The sequence below is a fragment of the Apus apus genome, chromosome 2 (genome assembly GCF_020740795.1).
Source record: "Apus apus isolate bApuApu2 chromosome 2, bApuApu2.pri.cur, whole genome shotgun sequence".
Taxonomy (NCBI): Eukaryota; Metazoa; Chordata; class Aves; order Apodiformes; family Apodidae; genus Apus; species Apus apus.
The window spans coordinates 132,413,604-132,439,747 of NC_067283.1; the positions used below are offsets into that span (position 1 = coordinate 132,413,604).

Below are 26,144 nucleotides of genomic sequence, written 5' to 3' on the forward strand. Positions count from 1 at the left end.
ACACATGCGGAGATAAAAGAAAGACCACTCTGAAAGTGCAGGCTGAAGTCAAAATTCTTGATCTAATTCCAAGGTTCATTTTGTGCCTCAGGGTACTACTGTGATGAAAAAAAGCCTGTCCAACTGATTAATACAGATTTTGCAGTCCTTGGAAACTCTCTGTGATGACAAACAGTAACAGTTCACCATTTCTGAAGGAAGCAGCCAGCATTAGGTATTAGGAAAAAACTCTTTATTGTGCAGGTGGTGAGACAGTGGAACAGGTTGCCCAGAGAAGCTGTGGATGTCCCCTCCCTGGAAGTGTTCAAGGCCAGGCTGGATGGGGCTTGGAGCAATCTGGGCTAATGGGAAGTGTCCCTGCCCATGGCAGAAGGGGGTTGGAACTAGATGACGTCTAAGGTTCCTTCCTGCCCAAAGTATTCTATGATTCAATGACCTTTCTCACCAAGAACCATATATGTTGAGCATAATAGTTGAGATCATTATCTATGTAACTTTTAAATGTAAGACACACATTTAATGGCAATTTCATTTTTATTTTTAAAAAGTTGCAAAGCCAGCTACTGTGAACAGAAGGCTCTTTTTTCTTTTAATAGCAATGCCTGCAACCACATGAAACCGAGGAAAACCTGAACAGTTTACACACAAATAAAAAAAATAAGTATTTTTTAAATTTTATTAAGCTAACCTCAGTAAGAAATGTTATTTACTAATGCAGGTAGCACTGAAGCTTTTCTATTTGAACCGTTGGTGTGGTCAGTCAACCAGCACTTACATTTTTGATGCAAAGTTGTGGGACACAGAATTAGAGCAAACTAAAAAAAACCCCAAAGCATTACAACTCCACGTCTTTATACTTTGATGCCAGACATTCAATGTCCTCCAGGATTTCTGGGCTCTTCTCTGCCACAAGAAGTAGGCACAATACAGTTCTCACATCTTAACCATACAGATATTTCAACTGAGAGCTAAACAACTGAACTAGTTATTTACAACCGTTGATGGAAACAGTTTCTTCTGCATCTTCCAGTTAAAAGTGTTAAAATAACTGTCAATACTGTCAAATCTAGAATGTTTTATTATAGAGCATCTTTTCCTCCTTTACAGTAAGCTCAACTTAACTTTCCGTGAACCAATTGGCCTGTCATTCAGTTCATTAATAGCAGCCATAGCTTCCTCATAGTTTGTCATAGCAACGATGGCATCACCCGAAGGTAATCCTTGTTCATTATACTGAACAGAAACTGACTCTGGTATGACTCTGTAGCCATAGAAAAAATCCAGAATCTCATTAGGAGTAGCTTTAAAAGGTAAATTTTTCAATCGAATAGGAACAACACGTTCAGAACCACCACTGAAATTTGGATCTGGCATAAATCTTCCTTCAGGAAAATTTCCCATTTTATTATTCCCAAACTCCATTCTGCCAAAATGTTCACTGTCACCACCAAAATCCAGGAGCGGTGGCGGACCTCTAAAATCCTTTGGAGGACACATGAAGTCCTCAGGTGGGTGCCTAAATTCAGAAGGATGCCTGAAGTTCCCAGGGGGACCAAACGAATGCATAGGCGGCCCTTGTGGTGGCCCAGATGGTGAACCGACTGGACAGGAAAGCTCACCTCTGTCATACTGATGTGAATGACCCTGCATTTCACTTGGTGGAGACAATGGTACAGTTACACCAAACTTCTGCATCTGCTCTTCAGATATAAGTCTTATTAATACCTCCGTTCCCAAGAATCTTCGACGATTTAAATTTTCTGCTTTCATGGCTTGTTCTTCAGATTTAAACTTCACTAATGCTTCTCCCAGCCCAACTCCTTTGTCATCATAGAGCAAGTAAATATCATCTTCGTCAACATCAAATCTTGCAAAGAACTTTTGCACTTCAATTTTTGATACATCAAATGGAAAATTCCTTACATAAACACATGTCTTGGGGCCAGAATGGCCTTCCCGATAACTTTTTTCTGGTAAGGCCTGTCCAAGATGTTCTCTGTCCTGTGATCTCTTCCTCTCACAAGAATCAATTATTTTCAACATCGACTTCTTTGAAATCGGAAATACGTAAACCGAACGATTGAGAAGAACCTTTCTATGACATTCCAAAGCAGCCTGATAATCTCTCTCATTCCTTAACATCACAAAGGCCTCTCTAGTCCTCCTCTGATGCTTATCTGTTAGAAGCTTTATTTGTTTGCTGCATATATCCAGACCAAAAAAAAATTCTTTCAAATCTCTCTTCTCCAGATTGGTAGATAAATTTCTTAAGTGTATGTAATATTCCTGGCTGGGAGGTGAACGAGAACGAGTTCTTTGTCTCCTTGGTGATCTTGAATGAGAATGCTTCCTGAAATGCATGTAGTCTGAACTTCTTGGAGAGTGGTCTTCACACAAAAAGTCATCCATTTCATTTGGCATGTCTACTCTCCCACCATATTCAATCCACCGTTCTTCTGTAGATGGGCTTATTTCTATAAATCTCTGACCCATGTACTGCCTATGACGCTTAAGTCCCTCTAAGGCATCACCAGGCGTAGCAAATTTTACCAAGCAGTTACCATTGTTTAAACCATTGCGATGCTTTATCAGAATCACTCCATCCACATGTATCCCCGAAAGGAAAGCACGCACTTCATCTTCTGTTGCAGAGTAAGGAATACCACGTAGAAATAAGTAAAGGTCATCTGGGTTAAATGGAAGAGAATCCTTTCTTGACTGATAGCTCGGTTTAGGCATACCTATATCACCATGTCTTGTGCCATTAGTATGGAAACCAGCCTCTGGATGATTTGGTGGACCGTAACCAGGTTTACTTATTCCTTTTCCAAAAGGCGTTACTAAATGTGGAATGTCCCCAACACCTGGGGCCCCAGAACCGTTAGTACCCGTTCTTCTAGAGCTAGACAGAGTTTCTCGTCCCCCACGGTCAAATCGTTTCCGGCTCATTTCTATGGTATTCTGCATTTCTGCCTTGCTGCTGAGGAAGAGCTCAATGCGTGAGTCCTTGATAAACCCTCCCGAACAGCTCATGGCACGCCGTGCATCTTCATCTGTTGCAAATATAATAAAAGCCTCCCCAATCTCTCCTCCAATAATATGCACACCTCCATCAGGAATATTCAATCCCAAGAAGAAACGACGAATATCTGCAGGACCCGCAACAACAGGAAGCCCCTGTAAACGGATGACTACAGCCATGCTGAGCTCAACCCACAGCAAAAATCACCTGCAGACAAAAAGGTACACATGATAGCACGTCTTTAGTACTCAGCTATTACAGTATCTTAACACTTAAGAAGCTAGAGCCTTTTTAATGAATGGCCTTGTCTAAATCAAGAGAGAAGGTATCAAAAAACCCACTAGTTCACAAGAACAAGATTAAAACAAGATTCACTGAAAGTTGATTAGTCAGAACAGTTAGCCACTCCACCAGCACACGTGCACAAGACTATCAATATTCCCTATCCTAAGGGCAACAAAATCCACCTAAGTCACTCCTCACCATCCATAATACCTAAAAAACAACTAAAGTATTTCACAGCAGTTACTGTATGCCAGAGATCTCTACCCAGTCCTGAGGAACACCAGAAAAAAAAAATCCTGTTTACTTTTTAACAGGACACTTGTAATCACAACACAGAAAATACTAGATGACAAAGGAAAAAAGATAACTACGTCACTGGAAAATGAAGTAATTCACCAACAGTGATGCCTTTACTGCTTTGACAAGTTGCTCTACCCAATGATCAGTTCTGTTCAATAACGTATGTTTTCTCAGCGTTCAAAAATGTTGTCTCTTTCACGTAGTCAAAGTAATAACTGCAGCAGCCACATGCACTCAGAAGAGCAAATCCTAATTCCCAGCTGTCTGTGAGACAAAAAGGCCGTGTACGATCTTGTCACAATACTCAGGGAGAAGTGTTAAGCTTTTGGCAGCTTACCTGTTTCTGCTTTGAAGACCTGATAAATTCTGTAAAATCAACTTAACTGTGGAAAGAAAATGAAACATAATTAATGGCTGATATCTGTACTTTGCTTTACATACTGTGCTACACTGCTGCAGCTCATCCATAGAAGTGGCTAATATTAAAGCCAAGCATGTAATGAACCCACAATCGGGGATACTATGAAGAACTTCCTCCATGTTCCAAGATGCCATGCACTGCATCGTTATGTTTCCATTTTAGATGCAAAAGAAATTCAGCATTTAGGTTGACTTCTGGGAATGATGTAAACACGATGAGATTACTTGGTCATCAATTGTGTCACACTGAACTGTTGAAATGAAACAGACTGACACTGTATCAAATGAAAAGACTCTCCATTCAGTCTTTTTTGAGTCCTTGAAATCCATCTCAAGATTACAGGATGTGTCCATTCTTCTGAAATCCACCTGCTTTCAAAGTTCACAACACTATGCTGTCAGTAGTCAAGCACTGCACTTAACATACACAGTGAAGACAATTAAATAAAAGAGCAAAAATATCCAACAAGGAGAAACTTCAGGCAGTTCTTCAATTTACAAAACAAACTTCAGTGTTTTCCCTGTATCTTTACTGCCCTTCAAACCTAAGAATACAAATCACTTTAATACACTGACTTAAACATACCCTGATTTTCAACACTAACATCACACAGTACACAACACAGTACTCTCAGAACACCAGCTTCTGCAGCAAATGACTACATGCCTTTAAAAAAACAAGAGCCCAAAGCCCCAATGACAAGTGTTTGAGAATATCCCTTGTACAAACCCTTTGCTCAGTAACAAGCTTAAAGCACTAGATCCTGATGCCAATTTATCTACTGGTAACAGAAACTAACATTCCACCTGAGCTTAGCAAAACAAGAAGACAGACCAAATTCTGTAACTAACCGAGTCTACAGCACTTCCACATCAGCACTTTGTAAACACAACAAACTGAAGAAACCTGCCTATTTAGTAACTCAAATAAACACCATCTGTTCTCTGTATTTTTGTGGTTGGTTGACTCCTGCCAGCAGCTAAACATCCACACATCTGATTGTTCACTCCTCATCCCCACCAGCAAGATGAGGAAGAAAATACAAAGAACAAAGTCAAGAAAACTTGTGGTCAAGACAAAGACACCTCCCACAGGCTGACCAATGTCCAGCCTGCCTCCGAATAACAACCACCTTGGAAGCCAATAAAAAATCTCCCTCAAAACCAGAAGAATTAAACAAAAACCTCCTGCTTCCTCTACCTCAGTTTTTGTTGCTGAGCATGATGATCATGGAACATCCTTTTAGACAGTTTGGGTCAGCTGTCCTGGCTGTGTCCCCTCCCAGTTCTTGCCTACTCCCAGCACACTCACTGGAGTGGCAGAGTGGGGAAAAAAGATAAAGCCTTGACACTCTGCAAGCACCGTTCACCCATTGCCAAAACACCACAAAACCAAAACACAGAACCTTACAGGCCGCTGTGAAGAAAATTAACTCCATCCCAGCCAGACCCAGTACACTTTTTAATGTATCTTCTCAACAGATGTGATGCCAAAAAGCAAGGAGAATTCATGGGCAGAATTTTCTTACAGGACCTTCTTGTCTTGAAAAATCAAATCCACTGCCCTGCTACTTCACGACGTATTTAATCTGTAGTATTTCTGAATTTCACAGCTCTGCATTCTTATCCCAATTTTTAAAGAGCATTCAGAACAGATCTCCACGGTATTTCTTCAGTGATAAACGGCAAGTTCTCCACGATGTACCATGGATACAACATACAATTTTCGGTGGTGAAAACGAGACACAGTGACTCCAGATCATAATATGGTATTTAAGAAGTCCACAGATGGTAATGCAAGATCAAATAATAAGCTTTTACTGACAACCGAGCATTGGTAAAAAGTGTAGAGAAGCCATCTAACAACTTAAAATGAATGACCAAAAAGAGTGCCTTTGAGATGAAAGTGCCACACAAAACTAAGACCGATTCATTAACTGAGCAAAGACTCTGAAGCACAAGGATATAGGTAACAGACTGGCAACTTCATGCCACCAATTTAGAAGCAGAGAACCGTGCACACTGTCTTAAGAAATTTTATAATTGAACTGAGTTAACTAGAAAAAAGTACTACACCTATACTTCCACAACCACAGCAAATTCCAACTACCATTAAAACTTCACCAGAAAAAAAAGCCCAAAACGACGTGCAAACACTGTAGGAAAATAAGCCTCCGCTGCAGTAATATTGTTACTACAATGTTGAGAGATTCCACAGGCTGCATGCAGTAACCATGCAACTTAGAAAGAATGCCCACAGAAATGCTCCAATGATGACACGGGACCACTGTGAGAATAACTGGTGGATCAGAGGGCAGCTTCTAACTCTAATTGTATTCAAAATCGAAGTAAGCTTTTGCTATTGTCAGTTTTCACATCTCTGAAGGAAGACTCGAGTGAGCTCCGTAGCTGGGCCCGCTGCTCGGCCGGCTTAAGCCGGGGCCGCTTCCGAGCGTGACCCGCTAGGAAAAGCCAGCGAGGCGCCCGCAGCCCCGCTCGAGGCCCGGCACACACCGGCCCTCACACCGCTACGACCACAGCCGGCGCAGCACAAGCCCAGAAGGGGCACGGCGGCCGAAGCCCAGGGCCGCGGGTGGCGGGACAGAGGACGGGGTGAGGGGGAGACCACCCCGCGCCGCACGCGCCCCGGCAGGCCGGAGACTGCTTGAGATCCGACCCCGCAGACAAGCCCGGCCTCCCCACGGCACAAGGGACGGGGCTGAAGGCAGGCACCAGGAAGGGAAGGGAGACGGGCAGCCCGGCGGCATGAGGAGGCCGCAGCCCAGGGAACGGCCGCGCAGCGGTCCCGCGGGGGTTGGGCTGCCGAGAACCGGCTCGCGGCGAGACCCCCGCGCCCATGGCTACACGCAGCGCCCCGGAAAGCCGGGCGCCGTCCCCCACGCCATCCACCCACCGGACACGCCACCAGGACAGAGTCGGCGCCGAGCCCCGCTCCGCGCAGCTCCCGGCACGGCAACACCAAGATGGCGCCCTCCGCCGCTCCCCCCAGCACTCCGGGGAGGCCGCACTGCGCCTGCGCGACCCTCCGCCCGGCCGCTTGGACCCTCGCGCCCCGCCGCGCGGCGCCACCGACCGCCCGGCCCGTGCGCATGCGCAGTGCGGTCCCGGCCGGGGCCCGCGGCGTGCGGGGGCGCGGCGCCCCTCGGCGGGCAGTGCGGCTGCCCCTCCGCCATCCTCACACAGGGGCGCTCCCGTCACCGCTGCCTCGGCGGGCAGTGCGGCTGCCCCTCCGCCATCCTCACACAGGGGCACTCCCGTCACCGCTGCCTTGGCGTGTCCAGCGTTGTCTTTGGTCCCTCCGTCAGTCACGGGGCCTGCCCAGCCGAGGAAGAAGGGCAGGGATGAGGACGGGCCCGGCGCTGACCGGCCTGAGGCTGCCGGTGCCTCAGGAAGGGTTTTGCACCCGCTGCTTCTCTGCCCCCGGCTACAGATAAAATTTCTAACCTAACTCGGAGCTGGCTCGAGCCGGGTTTGGGAGGAAGGGCAATCAGGGAATGAGGAGGGGGGGGGGGGGTAGGGGGAAAGATCTAAGGCCGTGCACAGAGAAAGGGGGAGACAGACGACTTCTCCCTCCCTTGAAGTGTTCCAGGCAAGGTTGGATGGGGCTCTGAGCAACCTGGTCTAGCAGGACACATCCCTGTCAATGCAGGGGCTTGGATCTAGATGGTCCCTTCTTCTGTGATACTTTGGTTGTGCTGGTGAGGGGGTATTATATCCTAGTGTCTATCCCACCTGCCTCCCCATCTTTTATATGGTCTCAGTTTCTAGGCTTATTCTATTATCGTCTACTCAATAGGCATAAATCTGCCTTATTTATGGTAGATTCTCACAAGTAACTCAGGCTTTAAAAACCTGTTGAACTCTGCAGCAAAAGATAACCCAATGAGCAAAAAAGCATTTGGCGTAATAAGCACACAGGCTGCCAAGCAATGCTGATACAGAGACCTGTAACAGGCCGTTTGCACACAGGAAAAAGACGGGGAGAAGTAATTAAAATCCAGGACATGAAGTGTCCTGCCACCTTTTGGGAGCGTTTGAGAGAATGTGAACAAGAGCGTCCTGGCAGGTGAAAAAGTGTAGCTTCCGTTGTGTATCCATTCCTCTAAGCATTTTTTGTGTGTCTGTTTGTCACCGTTTGACTCAGTTTGACAACAATGCTCTCGATCCCCTCCCCCTCCCACCCAGGTAGGGAAGGAGAGAGAAAAAAAGAGACTTGGCTAGATTGAAAGCTGAACCGTGCAGCTTTAATTAGAATACTAATATGTGATACGAGAGTATATATATGTGATTATACAAAGGTGTGGGTAGAAGCCTCTCGCCTCCCCCCACCCCCAGCAACTCCCACAGCACTTCCCTCAGACGAGACAATTTCGAGGAATCCCGAAGCTGCTCCTGGGGAAAGGCAGAGAGTTACGAGGGTCAGAAGGGCTTGAGGTCGACGGGTCGACGATGATGGGCAGATGGTGTTTTCCCAGACGCCGGCCACGAACAAAAGAAAGAGAGAGAAGGAAAGCAGACAGAGAGGCGAAGCGAAGCGGCGAGAGAGCGAAGCAGGAAGGAAGGAAGTTTTCTTCTGTCATCTCCGACCTTCCCCCGAGCCTACGTAGATATATGGAATGGAATATCTCTGGCCAGTTTTGCTGTTCGTCTAACCCAGCCTCCCACGGGGGGGCCACAGATCCCCCCGCAGTGTCAGAGCCGGCAGAGCAAAGGCACGACCTTGAGAGCCCAGCAATTACAAAAACATTCCAGTGTCTTATCAACCGAGCAGAACACGCAGTTGCTAGTTGAAGAAAGCTCACTGAAAAGAAAAAAAGGAATCAGCAAAAGAAAAACTGGCTTTATCCTGGCTCAAACCAGGACACTGTTGTTGGTTTCCTCTCAGGCCAAAGCAGCACGCCCATGTAACTCTCGTGTTCTACGCTGTGTTACCGCTTTAGAGATGAGGCACCAGGAAGCGCAAACTAGACCTCGGTCTTCGTTGTTTCTTCCCGCTGACCTCATCCGGCCCCCTGTTTCGAAACAAGCCAAACAACACCCTCCCGCTGCTCCATCCCGGCCTCTCCCCGTCCCTCGGTGGCCGGTACCTCAACCCCTCCCCCGGCCTTGCTTCCCGCCCCCCCCCGAACGCTTCGCCTGCCGCGGCGGGCCCCTCCCGCTTGCCGTAGGAGCGGCGGCTGGCCAATCCGGGCGCGCCGCGGGGCCGCGGGTAGCCATGGCGACGCGGTGGCGCGGGGCCGCCGCGCTGCTCCTGGGCCTGGCGGCCCTGGCGGGGCTGCCCCGCGCCCGCGGCCGCTTCTCCCTCCCGCTCCAGCGACCCGCCGACTGCGGCCGCGCCCGCCACTTCGACATCTCCCGCCTGGCCTGCGGGCCCTGCGGGGCCCACCAGCGACAGAGCGCCAGCGGTGAGCGAACCGGCCCCGATGCACGGGGGGAGGCGGGGCTGTCCCGAGTCCGGGGGCCGTGCGGGGCTCAGACAGCTCCGCGCTGAAATCCGCCCCTCAGCAGCGGGAAATGCAAAATCTAGGCTCAGGCTTTGGAGGTAAAACAGCAGCCCTCGGGGGCAAGTGTGAACAGGCAGCGAAAAGGACCCCGCAAAGACAGAAGTGGCCACAGCACAACTGAGCCTGAGATACATCCCAGAGAAACGTCCGTGGAGTCGTTTTTAGAGCTTTTCTTTCTTTAGGCATTTGTATAGTTTAAGGTGTTCACAGTAGAATTCCGTAGGGCCCTGCATCTCTGTTCTTGAACGCTTCCCTAACTTGAAACTCTTCGGCAAACCTGGAATGTCTGACTTGTGTGCGGGTACCTTAAACAAAAGGCAACATTCCATCATCCCTTTTACGGTCATGTTGATTGGCGTTTATCTGAGCCTTTTGCATGTAAATGGCTAACAAACTCAAGGAACTCTGGGCCTTGCAGTTGGAAATTGGCTGAGACCGGCTAGATTTGCCGCCCCAGTCTTATGCGTGCGTCGGAGAAGGGATTAACCGAAGGACACTTCAGAACGACTCCCCCGGAAGACCCCCACCTAGGAGGCTTAAAGCTATAGATAAGGATAATGCAAATAGTACAATGAGTTCCAGGAAATCTGATAAATATGTATCTAGTAGGACAATATAGGACTCGCCTGTTGTCCCTTAGGGTATGCACGACTTTGAGAACTATCTCTCGTGCATCCAGCGCTGCAATAAAGAAGGCTGCCGTCTAAAACTTAAAGGCAAGTGTTGGAGAGTTCTTCCAGCGACGCATTTTACAGTAACAATGTGAACTGTATGAGTTCTTCAGGCTGTGCACATAAAAAAACAAATCACATATGGAAATGTAGAATATGCACAGCACACTTTACAGTCCTAAATGAAAAATACAGATGGTAGTTCACTTTCTTTAGGAGATAAGATGGTATAATAGTGTCCATCTTTCATAAATACACAGTTCCAAGAAAAGTGGGAGTTCAGTGTTGCGTGTACAGCAACAAATTTGAGACTTCACACCCAACAGCATATCTCTTCAGAACTGGTATCTTGGTCAGATGCAGAGATCTGGATGGCTGTGTTCACAGCTGCTGCATAAAAGCTGGTCACCTCTTCCACTGCCATCGTGATAACTTACAAGAGTAGCCCCACAGTTTATTTGCAGAAAAAAAATGCACTGCAATAGTTTTCAGACGCCCTGATAATGTGGATGTCTAGAACCATAACTCCCTTTTTTAGGCTTGAATCTTTGTCTAATGCAGGGGCTTCAAGGAAAGATAAATTCCAAGAGGAGGTCAAGGATTTAATTTTTTCCAACACATGTGAGTGGAGCAGTGTAGGCAGCTGCCGTTGCATTTTGCCTGAATTCCACTTAAGACTGCACCAGTCTGCCCAGGCCCTCTGTGGCTAGCTCATCACTGTGGATTCCGCTTTCAAGCAACGTGTTTAGAAGTCTAGCCATCCTCCAAGTGAATTGAACAACTCAATTATCTTCATTGGTCTGGCCTTTTTCTTCCTTATAGTTAAGAATTAATCATTTATTATTTGGACTAATGTTTCTGTAAAACTGATCTCATGAGGATGTACTTTATGGTTATAAAACTTTCCACAGAATTTTACATTATTTTTACATGCACATTCAATAAGCTATCATCATCATCATCATCCAGTTTATTAGTACAAGGAATCAATTTTGGTTTGTGGTATGTGTTTACAAGTATGGAGACAGGCCCATCATAGTGAGACTGAAAAAGTTTCTGAAAAAAACCCACACCTGTTTAGCACCAGCAGGTGTCCACAATGATGTTCCATGAAAGCAGTGTTTACTTGCACTTCATACTGAATGTTATGTTGGTATTCACTGAAAACCATTCAATATAAAGCATGATCCTCATGCACAGTTTTTAAAGCTTTGACTTTAAAATAGCTTTACAATTAAGTTATATTTTGAAAAATCTTTGCCAATAAACATGTTTTGGTATTAGGACTGGCTGCCTATTCGATGGATGAAAACTGTACACAAACACATAATGCAGGTGGTGTAGAGAGGATGGGCTAAGAATGGCAGGATATAGAGGGAGAGATTTTATCTATTAGAGCGACTGATACAGTCTTTAAAACCTCATGAGAACACAAACCCTTGGCTCTTGTTTCCCCTTGTTGGATCAGTTAGCCTAAACATATTTTCCTAAAACATCTTTGTACAAACTGCAGCACTAACATTTTTTAAAAAGCAAGGTGATTTTAATGCATGTCTCAATTGGGTGTTTTATTTGTCTGTCTAATAATCTATATTGATATATTGAGAGCCATAACTGTTGTTCTTAGTATTCTGTGAAAAAAATCCATTTTATATAGAATAAAAATGCATATTTTTTTTCCAGGTAGTTCATGTGAATGTCAGCCAGGATACAGGATGGTTTCTAGTAGTGGTGGATCCTCCATTACTTGTGAAAAATGCCCAGAAAATATGGTAATTATTGAGCTTCATACTACTACTTTTTAAATTTTACATTTTCTTCTGACTGCAAGTTATTTTTAATTAATTTTAAATTATTTTGCATAATAGTCTTTGCTTGGGAATTTTTCAGACTAAGCTTATAGGTAGTAATTTATTAGTCTTTAGAACTGTTTATTACTATTCTCCTGCAGGTATTTTTTCATTCTAAATTTGACCCCACAAACAAAGTAAGAGTATTTTAAGTGTTTCATTTCTTTCCACTGCTTTTCTTCTCTGCTTCATCTTACGTTATTCTTGCCCAGAGATCATTGTTTATAGAATGCCAAAGATGCTTTTTCAGCTCTTTTTGATTATATCAATCCTATTATTTGAATATTTAGGCTACATCTTTGTAGACCCTGATAACTCTATCTTTTTACTTCAAAATGTGCTGCTGCTGTTATGTTACTTTAATTATATATAACTTTGTAGTTTGGTCAGTTCTTTCTACCTTTCTTGACAAATTAAGCCAGAATTTTGGATTGTGTTCACAGCATTGAGCCAGAGGCACCAGGCTTAACCAGCTTTTTCCTGCTACAGTAAATAGATAAATATTTTTTCCCTAGCAAAAACAACTTTTGAGAGTAAGAGCCTTCCTCAGTACTTCTTTCTCTCCAGTAATTGTAGAAGAATGCTCAAGAGACCTGTTTAGTTGCATAAGTGAGATGTTTAATGGCTAATGAGTAATGTAAGTAACTTCCCTCTTCTTTCAACTTCTTACTATGTTAGACAAAGGCATTGAAAAATATTTGTTGGTGTTTTGATCATTCTGCTGTAATGTAATTCTTCCTGTAATGGTGGCCTTTGTCTTTGATCCTGTGGCAAGGCTTATGCAAAGATAAAATTATGAAAGTGAAGAAGGGAGTAACACCTGCATGCCCTGAGGATAAGCAGTTATATTCGTTTTCCTCAGTGGTTTTGATCTGCAGTGCAGTGCAGCTTGCTTATAATATAAGCATGGATGTGAGCTGTTTGGGTATGTGCAAAATTCCATGCAGTTATGTAAGCTGCTTGACTTAGTACCCCTTCATTTCCATTGCTTCTGTATATTTTTCTGCAATTATGTCTATTTATGCATGTCATGTCCCACAAAGCGGGCACGGCTAGGGTTCCCCAGCGGTGGGGGTCAACCCAGGGAGATTCAGATCCAGTCTTCCTCTCTTAATCTCTTTTAACAACCCATTTGGTGAGATTAAGCTCAGGAATTCTCTGCACCTTACTCTTAAGAGTAAGACCATTACCCAGGAGGCTTTCACAAACATACCTTTACTTAAAATTGAGTAAGATTATAAAGCTTGTCAAAAGGAAACAAACAACAGTATCACTCTAAAAGCAACAGATTACAACCAACTGAACTTAGCAAAATGGTACACTCAAAACAACAGGTTACAACTGGAAAAACTTGGCAAAATTAGAGTTGGTGTTACCTCCATGTGCCAAAAATAAGGTTAGAAACAGAGAGAGGGAGAGAGACAGAGATGAAGAAAGAGCGGATAGGAGAGATGTCACCACCCTTGGATCCAGCGATGATCTCAGCATGAGATGTGGTCCTTGGATGGCAGGGGAACCCCGGGCATTTCAAGTCTGTCTCTCTGATGGCACCTGGTCCCACCTCTCCTGGTGAGGCTCAGCCTACTCAGCGCAGACTCAGTGTGGGATTTGGGAATGTTCTGTCAATGAGTTGGTGGGGCATGGGGGTCCAGGAGATCACTTGCAACCCCCCCCCATGCGGGTTGACTGAGCAATGATCTTAATTTTCACACATTGTCCAGTTTGTCGGGGCAGCTGTTCTGAGACATTTACTCTTTTCGGGACTCTACAATGCGTGACGTTTATTGATTTTTTTTTTTCAAGTGTAGAACCTCTATTTTTTTAAGCCCTCCACTTCTAATCAGCTGTTATCTTCACTAGAGGGTGTTAGCTAAGCAAAACTTAAGAACACTTTTTTTAGTCTATTCCTGCACAGGAATATTTTTGCCATATTGTTTAGCTTTTTTTAATCTTTAAAAGCTTCATGAATGCTACTAATGTAGTATCTGAATACATTTTCTAGGAAATAACATCTGGATTAGGCATTCTTCACTGATACTCGGTGATATCTATATCTTTGAAAATTATAATTTTCTTTTAGAGTGGAGTTACTCAAGATGGGTGGAATTGTATTACTTGCCCAAATGGACTGACTTCAGAAGGAAAATGTAAATGCCTAAATAATGAAATACTAGGTAAGAAATATATCCAAGTAATGAGATATTAGTGCTTATTTTTATCGTTTTCTTAAGACATGTTCTTCTATTAAATAGGAAATGTAACATATTTATACATACCTAATGTAAAAAATCAACATCCCTCAAACCTCATTCCTGAAAGACAGCAGATAAATCTGTACCATTATTCGTTACAATAAACACTATTATGCAAGCATTCAAAAAATAAATATTGTTATATCCCTTGCTTTAAGCTCAAATTGGGATGAAAACAATGTCAATATAGACTGAGAAACATTAAAATGTGTATAAGGATATAGTGCATGGGAGCTTCACAGGACAGGAATTATACATATATGGGTAGGTGGAACAGAATACTATAAGCAAGCCAAGCAAACAACTATGCATTAATATCAGTGAATTTCATGCCTCCCTGAGGCACGTGCCTCTATATGTGATTTCCTGGAACATTATTTCTAGATCTGTGCCTCTTACTTGATGCTTTCTAGTAGTTGCAGATGAATTTCAGTAGAGACAGAAATTTAGTTTTTATGTTAACTCTAGTGTCTGTGTTAACTGTATTCTTATTTATCTTGCATAGTGAAAAACTAAGAGCAAAAGATAGATTTCCTTAAGAGCATAAAACAAATAAACTCTTGGGAGCTCTTGTTTTCCTTATATTCAAAGACACAGGATGGAAGAGACTTTCCATGTGCCTGTAATTATATGAATAAGTCTTACTGATGTCCACTTTGGTTACTTTTGTAACAGAGTGTACTGGAGAATCACTGTTTCCCAGAGTGTTAATTCAAATTTTTTGTAGGAATCTGCAAAAAAGTGAATACCAAATAACCTGCCTTAAATTTTATGAGACTTAGAAAATACATTCTGAGCCTTTATTGTAAAATATTTATATCAAAGCTGATTCTGTAATTAGACATGCAGAAAGAACATTAGCATTGTAATTGTTTTGATTCTCTTTGTGTCTTTTCTTTTAAGTACTTAGGCTTGAAATCTCCTGCGAAATTATGCAATTGCAGTTTTGAAACTTTGAATTTGTGACAACTGCATGAATAATTTCAGATTATTTTTTTTTTTCCAATACTTTGTAAACTTGGTATTTTGAGTTTTAGCTTTTCAGTGAAGCCTTCGTTTGAAATTTGGTTCAGAATAAATAACAAAGGAACAGCAAAACTGCATATAAAATGTTGCATTTCCCATTAAAAATATAAACAATGCATAGATGCAAATACGTGCATTTATAGTGCATGTTACTTGCAAGTTGTGCTCTTGATTTTTTAAAAAATAAAATCTTTGCAGTTGTTTTAGATCTGCATAGATACTTCATCTTTTCACACTTTTCTTAACCTGTGTGACAGACTTGTGCATCATGCAATTTTATCACAGTTGCTTTTCTTTTCCCTTTAGTGGAAAGAAGCATCGATGGCATTTTGCTTAACGAAGCACTGTGCACACGCTGTAATGACAGTGAGCAATCCTTCTCTGCTGCAGATGTGTCAGGAAATAGGTGAGTATTCTTTTCATTTTGGGGTGATAAATGTGAACGTGTTCAAATGAAAAATTCTTGGGGAACAGTCAGTGTCTTTGGGATGACGGTTTTAAAAGCAGTGAATTGAAAATCCTCAGCCCCAGGACCAAAGTCACTATGTTTCGTGTTTACTGAAGTCCTTAAATGACCAGCGGCTTGGTTGCTTTGTTTGTTTGCTTTTGTGTGACTATAAAAGGCCTTTGGAGTTGAAGCAGGAACAGAATTCTTATTTTGGTAATTGCTGCATTTCTTCTCTACTTCACTGTCAGTAGAAACAAATCCTAATGTCTTTCGGATTTGAGTTCAAGCTAGCGAAGATGCTGGCTGTGTTGCCAGGCACACTGTACACTACACTTTCACTCAGTACTAGATCTTACAGTTAGCTGCATTTTAAGTGCATTCTGCATGTTTGTGATCCATAGGTGTGTAAGATGTGAACAAACATTCATCAACGTAAGCAAGTCATGTGACTGCAGCAGCCCAAATATTTTAGTAAGTAGAATACTTATTGTCTTGAAGCTCAGAAAAGAAAAGCTATGCTGACAAACAAACAGATTTTCTCTTTTTTTTAATTTTTTTAAAATTTTCTTCAGGCTGGAGGATTGTGTTTCAGTGCTAAAGAGAGCTTACCACCAAAGGGAGTTGCAACTGTTCGTTTTGGGCAGCTAGTAAGTGTGCCTATTCTAAAACATTTTCAAGCTATCTCGTTTATTTTCAGTAAGTGTTTTAAATTCCATTCCTGGAAAACAAAGGTGGTGGTTTGGTTTCTAAATCACGGTGATTGCAAGGTAATTTACATCAACATAGAATGCAGACATGTAGACCATGCAAGCATTGTTTTGATGGAATATGCTTTAAAATTCGTGCCCTCTTGGAAAACTGAAAAAAGATAGTAATTTGCTTCATATATGAGTATTTATAAAAAGCAGGTTGTGAAATATATAATTTGGCAAATTTGGTCCTGAGTTACATTTACTACCTAGGTCACACCTTATCCTTGAAATCGATAGTACTTTTGTGCAGTAAACTCCTGTCACTGAATCCGCATTCAAAACTTAATTATTTCTGCTTTTGTTCTGTGTATTTTGTCTGATTTGGTGGTGTGAAACAAATTATTGCGTTATGGTTGTGTTTTGAACTAAGCTGGTGTAATTTGCACATTTTCAAACAAAGGAAAACTGTTAGAAAAAAATAAATAGCATCTTTTGGCTAACATAGTTTTCCAGACTGCTGCATTATGGATAAATTGTTCTGAACAAAGACAGTGAAGCAGTTACTTACTTGCAGGGAATAACACTGACATCAGCATGGTTTCTGAAAAACCTGCAGTCCTCAGCCTCTGCCTGTTGGGTGAGTTTCATTAATGTTTGCAGTTTGCTTTTTTATACAGAACCAATAATTTCTATAAAAGCATGCACTGTAGTGTTTGGAAGTTAGCGTGCTTATTTTTGAATAATCTTGTTTAGAAATTATAGTAGATGAGAAAGAAGTATATATACAGAATGATTAGAAAGGATATTGAGTGTTAGTCAATGTTAGTGGAAGCCTCCAGGGTTGCAATCTTCACAAGCTGAATGGTGGTTAACAGAAAATCCTGTGTAGTCAGTAGGTATGTGAACTGTTACTGAGTATATCCAGGAAGGGATCACTTAGAAAATTAACTTCTTACATGTTTGGTATTCATTGGCAGCTGGTCTTTACCTCTTACTTGGCTTTCAGTTAATAATTCCTTTTTGTGGCGAAGGATAACCATAGAACCATCATGTTTAGCTTTGCTTTGTTTTATACATGCAAGTGTTGCTTACCTTTATATTGGTCTGGGTGGCAATAACCATGGGTGAAAGAGTGGCTGTGGCAACAGAATCATCCACAGTTGTGAAGGGGATGTGCCTCTGACTCCTGTTTACTAACTCTTTTATCGCGTGTTCTTGTTTCCCTTCTGCATTCCTCTCCTTATGATCAGATTTTAACTTCTTAGGCCCTACCTTTTCTCACAGTCTGTCATGACCCAAAGGTCTACCTGACCTACTGGTGAATAAACGGTGGCTTCACAGGAAACCATAATACCCAAACACACAGATTGTTAATTTCATACATATCATTATTACAGATTATTACAAATTACTAGTAGTGAAGTGAGTATACTTATTAATAATAAAGCAAGTATGTGTGTATTCCAACAGTAGCAGCAAGCATATATTTCAATATTACAGTTCAGTACAAAATTATTACTAGTAAAGCAGCAAACTGTGATCAGTTACCTATGTACCTGCATGCCTGTGTGTATATGTTACTTAAATTAGTACCAGTACATCGCTCCCTAAACTGCTCCCAGGAGTGGGGACTTGAAATAAAATATGAACAAAGTCTCACTTTGAATATGATCCATGTTGTGGAGCCTGGATTCAGCCAGGCATTCCTGGAGTTCTCGGTGTGCATGAGTGTGAGAGAGAGAGAGAGATCCAGACATACAGAGTCACTCTCCGTTTTGGGTAAAAAGTAAGTAATTTTTACATTATAGACAAAAAGGGGAATAGAGCAGCATGACCTGGAGCAGCCAATAGGTAATGTTTTATATTCTCTCATAGCATTTTCAATTTTTCCAGATATTTTTTTTCTCTTTAAAGTAGAACAGCCCATAGCAGTTGCCAAATGGCACTTTCTTAGAATGTTTTTCCTCTTCTCCAGACTGTTTTTCACCTTTCCATATTGTAAGTTGCTGTTACAGCTCCGTGGATTTGTCCTTATCAATGATATCTCAGGATGTCTCTGGTGTTTAGGTATCCAGCTGCACTTCTCAATGATGTTTCTGATTCCCAGGACTAGTTCCCAGGCTACCAGTTCCCAGGCTGGCAGACATTCTCTTAATGAGAATTTCAGCAGGCTTCTGGTTCAGTACTTTCCACATCACCTTTCTGGCTGCTCCAATCATAGAATCATAGAATCATAGAATATGCTGAGTTGGAGGGAACCCATCAGGATCATCGACCCCAACTCCTGTCTCTGTGTAGGGCACCCCAAGAATGACACCGTGTACCTGAGAGCATCATCCAAATGCTCCCTGAACGCAGGCTTGCGTTCCCTGGGGAGCTTGTTCCAGTGCTCAGCCACCTTCTGGGTGAAAAATCACCATCTCATACACACAGCTCTGACATGTATTCTCCTGCTTACCTCATTCTTTTCCACAAAGTGAGACTTATCCTCTTACTTAAGTTTATCCTGTTTGTCTGCCTCAGCCTGCTCGGCTGCCAGAGGTGTTGCCTTTATGTGACAGACATGCAACTGCTGATCTGACCCACACAAAGGGAGTAGATGTTGACAAATTAATCACTTGTGATCACACTGTTAATCACTTGTTAATCACAGTGATCACTGCGTTGATCACTGCACACAGTTTCCAGGCATCACTTCTGCCTGTCACATGGCAGTGGTTTGTTTTACCAAAATCAAACAATTGTATAAATATAACATAGTTTAGAAACAGCAGAATAGAAAAAGTACTAAAACTGAAAAGAAGATACTTGTAATAAATGCAACTAGAGTTGTCAGTCTTAGGTCTTTGATGGAGTCATATTTGTCATACAGCCTAAGTGATGCTAAACATTTAGATTCTTAATCCTTTTTCTAAATGCAGCTACTGACATTTCTTTTACCTTATACCATCTTGCTGATGCAACTAAAATGAACAGGAATAGTGAGAGCCTTGATTTCATGCTGCTCTCTGCAGATCTGTAAAAACGTGGAACCTGAATAGCAGGAAGAAAATATTAGATGTTGACAACAAAATCGGTTTCAAGTGAAAACGAGGGTTTAGAAGTGGTTTATGAATGATAACATTAATTTTATGACTGCCTCACCAAAAGGAAGGGTAAATAAATACTCTTTCGTGTTCTTTTGTTTCTCCACTGCAGTTGTACTCCAATCTAACAGCATGCCAAGCTCTTGGAAATATGTGTGTAATGAATATGAACTCCTTGAGTTCTTCGCGTACTGATGCCTGTGGTTTATTTCAGTATATTTATGTCAATACAGCAAGGCTTGGCAATGTTCATTCAATAACCTTCTGGTAAGTTGTCTTTTCCATAATTTGGGTCTTTAGTAGTGTTATATGAAAATTATTATTCTAAATGTTGTTTGATGCAAAACATGATGTTTCTTTAGAGAAAACATTGTCATTGTTTTCAGGAGACATAATCTTCCATGGCTATATTATGGTGATCAACCAGGATTAGCATCCCAAGTGCTTGAGGCAAATCATTTCCCTACAGTCTTCAGCTTTAAAGGAACAGATGAGGTAGGTGTTGGGTAGTAGAAGTGGGGAAACAGACACTAGAAAGAGGACGCAGTCACATAAAGAGGTTTAGATTCATTGCAGATGTGGCTCCACTAAAGATAATTTTTAGGTAGCTAGTGTTACCAAAAGTTGGTGTGAGATCTTATGGAAGAGGAAATTGGTCAGTAAGATTATTTTACTGACTTACACTCACTTGCTCTCGCATTTATTTTGCTGACATATACATGCATTACCATAAGGACAAGATGTGCTTGCCTGACCAGGATCAATTGTGTGTGACATAAGGAACAAGCGATGCCACCTGTTAAGTCCTCATTACATCCCCAAGGTTATTCTGGGTTGGCATTATACAAATATTTTATACTCCTTAGATATTAATAGGTATTTTGGTATTGTCCTTTGCTTCAGAGTCTTGTGTCTTTCAGTCTCCATAAATCTGAGGCAAAGTTGGTCTTTATTCCTTATTTGAAATACATACATCCTTTTGTCAGTTTCCCTGGTGAGCTAATTGGAAAAAGAAGGGTATGTATGATGCACTGTAACTTTGTCACTTTGCTGCCATTTTCCTGGTGCCAAGGTACATGATCTTTTGCTGACATGTCTGTGCCATGGTTTTATCACAACCATTTCTTAACTGTATTGCTGGGAACAGTGTTATTCATTATTGCTGTGCTGTGTTCAGCCATTTCCTGCTGGTGCTTGTGGAGCTTATCTGCACATTTCTATCCACACTTCATTTATACCAAGCTTAATATCTCTGTTTCAAATCCCACAAGATGAATTGTATCAGTGATCTATTCAATCTACTATTCCAGCCTTTTCCTTTTCCTACAGGGAATTAAGAAAAAACAAAAGCCAGGTATTCATCCCTGGAAGGGATGTACTCCCTGAGTAGCTTGCTAACTGCCACAGTTCTAAGAAGGAATCAAACAGTAAAGTGTTTTATTTTACAGATTCATTGTAAAATCAGAATAACTGGCATAATTTATTCAGGTTAGGCTAATCACAGACAGTAATTAGTGCTAGCAATAACCTGTTTGTCAGTTATACTGCCAAATTTATTTGAAGTGTTCTTTTTTACTCAGAAATAAAATGGTTTTGTCAGCCATATTCTAGTAAATTGTGTTTTAAATTAAACAGTCTTCCAATGCAGCTGCTGTTTTAGCAACTAAAATACTCATTCCAAACACTGAAGGTCCTGAAAGACCTCAAGATCCCAGCCTGGTGTACAGTAGAAACCTGGATAGATTTCTGATTAGTTTAGGGCATGTCTACCTGTATAGAAGTTCCTTTAGAACTTTTTCCATGTCACCAGTGAAGCTGTAGAATTGTAAAGTAAGATTTTTTAAAAGTTGATCTACCAAAACCAGTATTAAAAACATAAAATCAAAGGGAAAAAATGAAGCATTATGCTGGAAGTTTTAGGGAAGCATCAAAGAATAAGACAGCAGTCCCTAAAATGTGTATGTCCACTTTATGGCAGTTTCATTGTTTCTTTATCTTTTCTCATCATCAGGATGTAAAGCTGAAATTTATTGCAGCATCCTTTGATGCAGCAGGAAACTTTCTTAAGTGGCAAAATTTGGAAGGAGGCATCTTGCAGGTATGTTCAGTTTTAATTATCTTTTTTTTGATACCATAATGTTCTAATTGCCTTAAGTCAGGAGTTTGGTTACTACAGTAGTGACGGTTTATAAAACAACCGTAGAGCTACATTAGGGAAAATAACCCTTGATTCTTGCTCAGGATGGTGTCAACAGAATCAAAGTATATATTCAACTACATTGCCCTCGTTCATTGGAGCAATATAAATTTGGAATATTGGAAAGATCTGAAAAACAGCATTGGTCATTTAGAACCAACCATCTCTTTCTTCCATTCAGCATACAGTTACATAATTTATTATTAGCCCTCTTTTTCTTGGTGAGAAAAGTATATTCTGTAGCTCTCAGTCCACATTGATACAAAATTCTGGGAATATTTCTCTATTAGATGTTGTCATGGGTAGGCAGAGTGAATCAGTAATTATGTCACTATCAAGAGAGGTAGGAAAGCTGATTTACCACCCCATTTTCTTCCAGCTTTCTCAGGATTTTTTGTTTGTGTATTTCTTATAGTTTTAATATAAAATATACACTTTGGCCAGCAGCTGCCTGACTTTTTCATAACAGGAAGTTATAAAAACTTGCTGGGAGACCTTGCATAGAATTGGGGAATGCTGGCTAGCAGATTCACAGTACCCTTGGCACACTCTACCCTCTTAATTTCAGTGGCACGTGCACATTCAGCTTCAGCAATATCATGCCTTATAGGGTGTGAAAAACTCAAGGAAGAAGCGAGTGGAAATAGGAGTTAGCCCCTCAGTTAGCAGAAACTGGCAGCTGCCAAATGTGTTACTGAGTAGAATTTGTTTAGCAGTCCAGTGGTGATCTAGGCACTCTCAGCAATTCCCTCAGCTGGCAGCAATAGCAAGAACAATTGGGAATTGTCTGTCTCCTTTTCTAGGCTCTTCATGTCACTCACTCTTGGAGCACATCACTTCAAATGCTCCACTATCTGCAGAAGAGCGGCTGACATTCAGGAGTTAGATAGTGACTGCTGGTTTGTTTTGTTGCTGTCTCAGGACAAACTGTCTTGCATCTGCCTCTCAAATTTTAAAGAAAACTAGTGTCTTAGAAAACAGGTTACTAAGCCAATTACTGTGCATAGAAAATGAGATATTATGACATAGATTTTAAGGTTTATTTGGATGTAATTTCTAAATGCAGAGCTTCTAGTAGGTATCAAAAATCAATGGGAAAGGAATAGCTTTTCCATTCAAAGCCTCTTTTAAATAATAGATTGTGTGTGATAGTAAAACATCACAGTGCTAAAGCAACGTCCATGCAGAATGTCAGCAATTCCCAGAATGTCAGTTGCACACTAAAGCAATTGTGTTTTATGTAAATTTAGAGTTTATTTTCATTTTGGGAAAAGGGTTATGCCCTATGCTGTGTGCCATATTGGGTTTTTTCTTATTTCTGCTTTGAACTACTTGTTTGCAGAAAATATAAAAGTTATATTGAAAAGGGAAAAAAAAATCTATTGTTTGTATGATAACTTTGATCCTCTGAGAATGCTAGTTTAAGAGAAAGGAGACAGTATGAATGTGTCGTTCTTTTCTCATGGGATTCTTGGATTTAGCAGAAGCCACTAACAAAGCTTGAGGCAGCACAGTGCATTGAACATTCCGTCCCTAGACTATTCGTGCCTGGTTGGATGCTGCTGTCCACGGGTTTTTACTTCAGTGATGAAACTGAAAATTATGTAAAATAAGTATGGATAAGCTAAAACAACATTTTAAGAACACTGCTATCAGTACAATAAATTATTGTGTTTACTCTTCAAAGTCAATCCCTCTCTTCTTAAAAAATAGAACAAAGTCTCTTTTGTTAGAACTGTGAATACATACACTGCTTGGGATGCCTGTGAATATTTAATGTGAGGAAATGATAGCTAGGAATTAACCTAATTATAATTATGTTTTATTTAGCTTTGTCCTGATACCCAAACTAAATTGAATGCAGCTTATACATTTGGAACAACTTATCAACAAAGTGTAAGTAAGAGATAAAATGCTCATCTGAATTTTTTATTAAGTTGCTTTCTACACCATCAGTAATTCAGTACATATTGAAGGACCTCTGGAGTTTAATCTTAAGCTGGCAACATGAACCTCTTTCTTGTGGAGTTGTTACTTATTTTAATTTATTTATTATTTACTGAAATAAATTTATTTTAAAAAATTATTCACCTATACATCACAAAACTACATAGGACAATCAAAATAGATTGAACTGGCATTAGTGAGGCTGCTGACTTATCAGTGAAGAACAAAATGCCTCAATTCTGACAGTCATATACTTTGCATTGTAACTTCTTAATTTTCCTGCCTCCATCTTTGGCCTGGTTTCATGTGGAAAGAAGTCTTATGCAACCATGCCATGTCTGTATGTTGTCCCCATTAACTCTTTAATGTATTAATGATCAATAATGATTTCAGTGTGTTCAATTAAGCCACCAAAGGCAAGTGTTAATTGAACAGATGACTCATCAGAGGAAATATTATTTAGCTATCTTCACTGCAGGAAAAGTTATTGGAGTTTTCACAGCTTACGAAATAGCAGGAAAGAAAAAATTTGGACATCAGAAGGAAATTCTTCACTATCAAGGTAGTGAGACACTGAAACAAGGTTGCCCAGGGAAATTGTGGAAGCCCCATCCCTGGAAGTGTTCAGGGCCAGGTTAGATGGGGCTCTGAGCAACCTGATCTAGTGGGAAGTGTCCCTGCCAATGTAGGATGGTTGGATCTAGATGATCTTTAAGGTCCCTTCCAACCTAAACCATTCTATAATTCTATGGTAAGGGAGAGGGGATAGAACACTTGACTTTATGTATGTTGATATATGTACAAAATAACTGGAATGCCTTGTATTTTGCAAATGTGGGATAGATTCCGCAATAATTTTGTTGGAGAAGAATCCACAACTTGATAAAATCATTACATGGCTAAATTGATCTTTTTAAAAACTTTTTTTCATGTAGTGCCAAGTTTCCATTTCGAAGATTTTATCCAGTTTTGCTAATCCAATCTTTTATGACCTATTCCTTGAATATAATGGTGACGATGGACAGCAATACCTTTGGGCTGTGCCAGTTTTAAACTTGAATCTTCAATACAGTGAAATGTTTATTAATCAAGGTAAGAATGTCATAGTAACATTTCTGTGAATTTAAATGATCTAAATAGGTTTAAACAGAAATAATTTGTATTCATTGCTGTTTCTGAATTATTTTAAAATGCACTAAAACCCACCACAGCTTTAAGAATTTAAGAATAGTTTAAGAATTCAGTATTTTGTGGACAAGTTCTGAAAGTGTTAAATGCAAGCTTTGATTACATACACCAACCCCATCAATAATGTGCACAAATAAAGTAATATAATTTCATTATGGATTTGTTTAAGTTGAAAACAACTAATTTTACATCCTGAATACAATTATATCTGTCATACGGTTATATGTATTGTTTCTAGTAGATGTCATGCTTTTTGTATGTTGAATTCCTTTTTTCAATATTATGTGACCCTCATGTTTTCTCAAAGGCAGTAATATGAACAACTGGCTTTTGACTCGTCGATTTTTTTTGGTGGATACGCTGAGTGGAAAAGAGAATGACTTGGAAAAACTACCAAGTGTAATTCGAATTGCTAGCAAGATAACAATCAGGTGATTAATGGTTCTGTTCATTAGGTGTTTTCTTTTTAGCACAAGTTTCAACCAATACTTTCCAAGCAACTTCTCCATTAAAAATAATGCTCTGTATTTCTGCAGTATTCGTCTGGTATCCCATACTCAGAGAGGAACTATCTACCCTCCTCTACTTACTATTGCTTACACAGATGTGCTTGTCCAAAATCCTGAAACCCAGAGTGTGATGGTGAGATTCTTAATTGAACTGCTTTGTTCTTTTTTTGTACTTTTAGTTCTGTTGAAATTCCAGTTGAGTGAACATTTGGATGGGGGGCATAAAATCTAATTAACAATTTCTAGTTCTGCTGAGTTTTAAAGTTGCAAGTTTTAATGAAAACTTAAAGCTTTTGAAACAAGACATTTAAGAGTATTTTCTTCTTCTTGTATCTTTAGTCTTTTCTAACTTCAAGTTGCTTAGGATTTTACAGTTGGTCATATAATGCTAAATTAGGCTACAGTTCAAATAAAATTATATGCACAGAAAGTAACAGGAGAAGTACTCTTTCTGCAATGCACTGAGAGCAGCAATTTATGCAAGAAATTGAATACTTTTATTTAAAGCAATGCATTAAGAGGAGGTTGTTGTGACAGACATTTCAGGTCACGTGTAGTTTAAGTTAAAATATTGGTAATATATCTAAAACACCCTTTATTGTTTTGTCTGTTCTGTATTGTTTTACAGCACATCTCTAAGAATTAAAGTAAAATAATAAAAAAATCTGTAGCCAGGGAATGGCTACAGGGCAAGGGAAAGTGTGGGAACTACCACTGTCTGTAGTG

General features: G+C 40.8%; 2 protein-coding genes across 4 annotated transcripts in view; one reads left to right on the plus strand and one right to left on the minus strand.

Moving 5' to 3' along the window:
• Window positions 1–515: 515 nt before the first annotated feature.
• Window positions 516–7,032, minus strand: RBM12B (RNA binding motif protein 12B). 3 transcript variants are annotated; one of them, XM_051609471.1, is made up of 3 exons: window positions 6,942–7,032; window positions 3,945–3,990; window positions 516–3,229 (listed from the first exon to the last, which is right to left on the minus strand). In XM_051609471.1, the coding sequence occupies exon 3, from the start codon at window positions 3,199–3,201 to the stop codon at window positions 1,102–1,104; it is 2,100 nt and encodes a 699-aa protein (XP_051465431.1). In that variant the 5' UTR covers window positions 3,202–3,229; window positions 3,945–3,990; window positions 6,942–7,032; the 3' UTR covers window positions 516–1,101. The 3 variants fall into 3 exon arrangements, with proteins under 3 accessions (XP_051465431.1, XP_051465432.1, XP_051465430.1); XM_051609472.1 differs by lacking the exon at window positions 3,945–3,990; XM_051609470.1 differs by having other exon boundaries at window positions 516–3,990.
• Window positions 7,033–9,263: 2,231 nt separating this feature from the next.
• The window catches only part of TMEM67 (transmembrane protein 67), a 33,137-nt gene continuing 16,256 nt past the window's right edge, over window positions 9,264–26,144 (plus strand). Inside the window, exons 1-14 of the mRNA XM_051611682.1 lie at window positions 9,264–9,453; window positions 11,907–11,995; window positions 14,154–14,247; window positions 15,658–15,757; window positions 16,201–16,270; window positions 16,372–16,446; window positions 17,066–17,128; window positions 19,690–19,844; window positions 19,964–20,072; window positions 21,589–21,675; window positions 23,605–23,670; window positions 24,657–24,813; window positions 25,217–25,340; window positions 25,446–25,551. Coding sequence (XP_051467642.1) covers window positions 9,264–9,453; window positions 11,907–11,995; window positions 14,154–14,247; window positions 15,658–15,757; window positions 16,201–16,270; window positions 16,372–16,446; window positions 17,066–17,128; window positions 19,690–19,844; window positions 19,964–20,072; window positions 21,589–21,675; window positions 23,605–23,670; window positions 24,657–24,813; window positions 25,217–25,340; window positions 25,446–25,551 — 1,485 coding nt within the window. The remainder of the gene's footprint in view (window positions 9,454–11,906; window positions 11,996–14,153; window positions 14,248–15,657; window positions 15,758–16,200; window positions 16,271–16,371; window positions 16,447–17,065; window positions 17,129–19,689; window positions 19,845–19,963; window positions 20,073–21,588; window positions 21,676–23,604; window positions 23,671–24,656; window positions 24,814–25,216; window positions 25,341–25,445; window positions 25,552–26,144) is intronic.